This window comes from Kryptolebias marmoratus, linkage group LG18 (assembly GCF_001649575.2).
Source record: "Kryptolebias marmoratus isolate JLee-2015 linkage group LG18, ASM164957v2, whole genome shotgun sequence".
Taxonomy (NCBI): domain Eukaryota; kingdom Metazoa; phylum Chordata; class Actinopteri; order Cyprinodontiformes; family Rivulidae; genus Kryptolebias; species Kryptolebias marmoratus.
In genome coordinates, this window is record NC_051447.1 from 14,295,140 (window position 1) to 14,300,864 (window position 5,725).

Sequence of the window (5,725 nt, forward strand, 5' to 3'; positions counted from 1 at the left end):
TTGCAAAGAAGAAAGAGGAAATGTCTCTGCAGTGTGGGACAGCAGCTGCACAGCAGAGGACAGAAAACAAATGTCCTGGGTGCTGAAGACGGCACAGAGGATTGTGGGAGCTGATTTGGCAGGTTTTTCATGAGCGCGCCCCACTCAACCCTGCTGGGCTTTCCAGTGGTATAAGGTTGACTTCCGGGAAGCTTGTTTCAACAAAGAAATAATTAACCAAACACAAATTACTTTATTTTTCGTGCAGAGTTTATTTGAAGACTGTTGTGTTTTTATGTGGTTTGAAAATGTTTGCTTTGAAAGTGAAAATAATTAGGTGTAATTTCTGCCTAAGCAAATTTTTATCTCATCTCAATTAGACTCACCTAAAGTTTGCCTCTGATATCAAATTCATTTATATTCATGCAAACCAACATCACTCCGAGAATCATCATTAATTGGTCATAATATCAAAATGATGTTTTGAATTCCTGTTCATAACTTCCTAAAGTTAAACCAGATTTATCTCCTGTTTATCTCTGGCTGATATATACCGCTTTGATCTTGGGGGTTTTGAGTTTGTTTTGTTGGTTAAGTTTATTTATGTTCTATAGTTCTGCTATGTTTTTCCTTGTGTGTTCATTTGGATATTTTCTTGTTTTCAGCATGCTTTGCTTGTGTCTTCCCTGTGTCACTGGCCATTTTTCCCTCAGTCATCCATGCCTTCAGTTAATCATTCTCACCTGTTCTTAATCTGTTCAATAGCCTCAGCTGCACTCACTCAGTAATTACCCCTTCCTGCATATTTATATTCCTGGTTCACACTCACTCTGTTTGTTACTTGAGGGGTATAATATGAGGGAACTATGACATAGCAGGTTTTATCTCCCATATCCTGACTTGGGTCTAAAAGTCAGGATATGGTGGTTCTGGTAGTACTTTGTTAACTTAGACTTTCTGCTTTGGTCCCCAGAATTAACTTAAACTCTTAACTCCACAAAAGAGTCTATTTTGCTCTGACACTCTCCCATAATGTACAAATCACTTTACTGACCAAATCAAATGCTGCATGTTTATTAAATATTCTGATGTACAGAGGTGCTAATAAATCAAATTCAGTATTAGGTGTTTAATAGATGTCTGACAAAACATTGCAGCCCATTGTAGATCAACTTGAAATGGTTCTAATATTACACAATCATTTTTTTTTTTATTTCTTCTGCAGTCAAACTGCAGCTTCATAGGGCTCATAGCAGAGAATATCACCTAATAGTTAAAGTTTCAGTGCTGGAAATTACACAAGTTAATTAAAACAAAAGGTTCCTTGGGAGACTCTTTTACCGAAAGATAAGAGAAACAGGAAAACCCAGCTTGTTGATTTTCAACAATTTTATTACAAACAAATATCAAGCAGAACATCCCAGGACTGAGACCGTTTCAAGCAACAGAATCTCTCACCTCGGACTGTAGAAGGACTTTTTAAATAAGCTTATCAGCAAGACAGAGCAAAGCCACCAGGTTTATCAGAACTGGAAGGTCATATCACTTATGAGCAATTCGACCTGACATGAAATGTGAACAAATATACACTATACACGACAATTCTGTCAACTTTATGAGGACATCTTAAAAAGTAACCAATAAATCTTTTTTTCCCACAACAAATATATATATTTAAGATTATAGTCTTTAGGCAACTATAACTTTGTGTGATAAGAACAATAAAAGACAAAGCAATTTTGGGTCTGGTTATTTCATTTTAACTGATAAATAACAACTATTTCAAATCTGATGTTCTTGACCCCAGATTTCTTCCATGGGCATCACCGTTGTTGACCTATTTTCAGTCACTTTTTGTAGGTAAACAAATGCATGTAATAGTTGTCAGTCATTCACAAATTTTACTTAGTTTTTTCAATTTGAGGACACATTAACCATCAATATGTTAAAAAGTGTGTTAAATTTGTTTCTCTTTTTTTATCAATTTAATTTGACCAGTTTTTATGACTTTGCAATGAGTAATTTTAAACATATTTACACATTCATCCTCACAAATAAAAATAAAATCAAGAAATCAGGTATGCTAGTAGTCTGGAGCCTCTATGAGGCAACTGTAGTTTCCTGTTCTTGCTTCTGAGCTGTAGACCACTGGAGGAGTTTCCAGCTTCTTATAGATCTGACACAAGATGGCAGCACACAACCCTACTGACAACACCTGTGCAAAGAACAAAAAGACAGTTCTTTAATTTATTTTTCCTCTTTACTTATTTCATGCACTACTTTTTGAGTTACATATATAGAAGAAGGCAGAAATAGAGTTAAAATTGATGAATCTTTTGTAAAAGTGCATTTGGTAGCTCAATGTTCAAAAAAGTTATCAGCTGAATGCATAACTCACAGTTTGTATATTCCTATTTGTCATGATTTTATACTGATAAAATGGAAATTAGTAAATAACACATGGTTTAAAATAATTAAATAAAACATAATACATACCCACAATGACATAAATCCCACCCTCAGACCTGACGTTACTTGAAGGACATGTAGGTCCTCTTCAATGACAAGTGGAAGGCATGGCTGCAACAACAGAACAGACAGCATCTGTATTATATTAACAAAATTAGGTAATATCTCTCTCTGATGCAAGTGTTTCAAAGACTTAACTAAAAAAAACATACAAACAAAAAAATCAATTTACAAACTTTATTGAGCTGCAGACGAACTTTAAGTAAAGGGTGCCCAAATAGTTTTTGTTTTGGGTTTTTTTTCTAGTTTGAAGTCTGTTTAAGGAACAGAGTAGATGAAGCAAATGAAAACGCTTTGTTTGTTTTGCTCCTTCTTTATACCTCAGTACCAGATTGTTGCAGTATTAACAGGTTGGCTTTTTATTCTAATGTGATTCTCGCCTAAAAATACACAGACAAAAATACCTTTGAATAAATCCTGATGTTCTGGCCTCTCATAAGCACGTTGATGTCTCTTGGAGCAACCATCTGGAATAAATAGACATGAATCATTAGTAAGTTAGTTGTAACAGCTAAAATAAAATGTTTCTGTGAATTAGACAAGACCAGCAGGAGTCTGCCAAATCATGCAGAGGTCTGTACTGCATTCATAACACAGTGAGGTTTTTACCCTCAATAGTTGCCACCATGACCAAGGGAGAGTAAAGCTTGCACTACAACAGCAGAACCTGCTCAGCTTGAAGCAGTTGTAGTTGTGTTGCCTTAAGGAATAAACATTGTGTTGTATTCTATTAACTCTGGCAAAGGATATCTGAAATAGTGGGTATAAAAACATTATGAAACTCTGTCACTCACACATGGATTAGTGGACTCGTCATCACACACGCAGGATTCTGGGATGTTGTTTTCCCAATCTCTGTAGCTCTCCACTCCACAGCACTGGAACTGAAAGGTTGATAAAGAAGAGAATTCGTAATAAATTAAGGGCGGCAATATGTTAAAGCACCTTTGTTCCATTTCTGTCACAGTTTTGGAGTTTGCATTTCCTCCTGCAGCTTTTAAGAAAGCAAAAGATATATTAAATTGTGCAGCTTGATTGAGAACAGTGTTCTACAACTTTTGATAGCAGTGCATCCTACAGAAGTCCAGTTGGTTTGTTTTTTAACCTTTTTTTGGATATACCATGTCGTGGATGATTAAGAATCTACACCAACATATATCCTACAACTTCAACAAATTGAAAAAACACTGCAAAAAGTGCAACAGTGAGATCTAAAATAATCAAAATCCAGCCATCTTTGGAGCTCTATAGCTCAAGCTTATCATCAAAGTTTAACTACAACTTTATAAAGCATTTTAATAGCTTCTACAGTTTTCACGCATTCAACAGTTTTAAGTTTCATGATGCTTAAATTTAGTGTGATGACGGCAAACCAACTTTTAAGCTGTTTTGCCTTTCAGGTCTTCAAAAGAAGTAAAATTGTTTATCATAAAAATGCATTTTCCGAAATTCTCTTTGTAGTTTGGTATTAAAAGTTGTATTTGTGCTCATTTGAGTTTGCAGTAGTTTATCAAATGTTTCTGTATTTTATAAACAACCAGCTTGGTTATGATCGCGAGTTATTCCACTTAGGAACAAATCCACACAAGTCTTCTTACCTTTGTCTGTGTATGATTGAGGAAAGTCAGTTCCCACTCAGTAGCATTAGCTAAAGGCAGAATGGTGATGTAGAAATTTCTTATGGTATTTTCTATCTATTGAACAATAAAGAAAAATAAAAAATTAGAGACTGATGGGCAACTTTCTCTAGGCCTTTATGCTAAAAAAATGATCCAAAAAAATCATGCAAATAAATCACTCAAGAGTCAGAAACTGGTTATACCTGTTCTTTTCCCAGCTGAAAGTAAATTTCATGTCCAAGCAAGAACAGAAAGATCAGGGTTGCTCCAACTGCAAACTGACACAAACATGAATCAGATGTTGCTCTGTCACTTGTCATCAATTATACTTTTCATTTTTAGTTTTTTAATTTATTTTTGCCTTCCACACTTTTTTTTTTCTTTACTTACTACTATTAGAGCCCACTTTTTCTCTTTCCAGACCCCAAATCCACCAATGATGACAATGATTAGATTTATAGTACAAAAAACATAATTGAAAAGCAGCCCCTGATTAACTTCTACCTGTGGAGAAAACACACCTAAATCAAGTCAACACAGTGTGAACAGACTGTGACAAACACAAAAACATGAGCCAAATAAAAGCGTTCTATCTCTGTTCTTACCATTAAACAAAAACTACAAACTTGCTACCTTGATTTGACATCAGTTTGCTTGAGAATGGATAAAATCATACATTTGCTTCCTGTATATTAATGTAAATGTTACCTCTTCTGAATCCAGGAAATGGCTATGAGCATAAATTGTTAATCCCAGCAACAGGATCAAGATAGTCTGCAACAGAAGCAACACACTCCAGGATACAGCATTACAACCAGAAGTTATTTTCATCATTCAGTGTCAGAATTGAAAGAAAAGCATCGGTGGGATTACACAGCAACAAGTCTTATCTTGATTTTTGTGGTTATAAATACACGCAATACACACAAATTGCCTGAGTATAATAAAAAGAAGGATCTAATTTGATCTTCTAATGATTTGTTCAGAGGTGAAAAAGAAGTAGGAAAAAGTGAAATACTTACCCCTATTACACATATAACACCAATGTAAGTCCGTTTCAAACAGACGTTCACTTTCCCCATTTCCTTACACTTGGCCTCAAAACACAAGTTGAAAATTTCTGGTAAAGACTCAGCTTCTACTGAAACAAGTTGTTCTGAGAGGAATCTGTGTGTGCTGCTGATCAAATACAATTCCAATCAGGAAGGAGGGCGTGTTTTGGTGTCTGGATATGTGCCAAGTTGTGCGCACACAAACTCATCCAGACAAATTTCGCAACGTTTTCTTTTTGGGTTTCTCTTTCACTGCTTAGTGTAGATAAAATGTATGTCACTTAGCAATCCTACTTGGCCTTCACAAACAAAACTTACCTTTACTGACCTTAAAATAAAAAGTTCAAAACTGGTAAAACTTCAGGCATTTTAGTTTGTTGTAAAATGAAGCTCCATCAGTCATTTTCATTTTCAGGTAAACCCCATCTGTTTCTAGGAGCTCCATCAGGTGTTTCTCATGCTGCATGCATGCAGACATAAACTTCATGTCTTTATATTTGTGTCTGTGCATCGAACTCAAACACACTCATTCACCTTGCTCTATTA

General features: G+C 35.3%; 1 protein-coding gene across 1 annotated transcript; it reads right to left on the reverse strand.

Moving 5' to 3' along the window:
* Positions 1-1,353: 1,353 nt before the first annotated feature.
* On the reverse strand, positions 1,354-5,309 carry LOC108235044 (tetraspanin-6-like). Its single transcript, XM_017414761.3, has 9 exons — positions 5,150-5,309; positions 4,836-4,901; positions 4,518-4,631; positions 4,331-4,405; positions 4,107-4,202; positions 3,303-3,392; positions 2,913-2,975; positions 2,476-2,559; positions 1,354-2,194 (listed from the first exon to the last, which is right to left on the reverse strand). The coding sequence occupies exons 1-9, from the start codon at positions 5,207-5,209 to the stop codon at positions 2,063-2,065; spliced, it is 780 nt and encodes a 259-aa protein (XP_017270250.1). The 5' UTR covers positions 5,210-5,309; the 3' UTR covers positions 1,354-2,062.
* Positions 5,310-5,725: the final 416 nt, after the last annotated feature.

Coding starts and splice junctions, on each gene's coding strand:
- LOC108235044 (XM_017414761.3), bottom strand. CDS start 5,209: ATGGGGAAAGTGAACGTCTGTTTGAAACGGACTTACATTGGTGTTATA. Junction 2,976..3,302: donor ACGAGTCCACTAATCCATGT/GTGAGTGACAGA, acceptor TATTTATTCCAG/ATGGTTGCTCCAAGAGACAT. Junction 2,195..2,475: donor TGGGATTTATGTCATTGTGG/GTATGTATTATG, acceptor TTCTTTGCACAG/GTGTTGTCAGTAGGGTTGTG.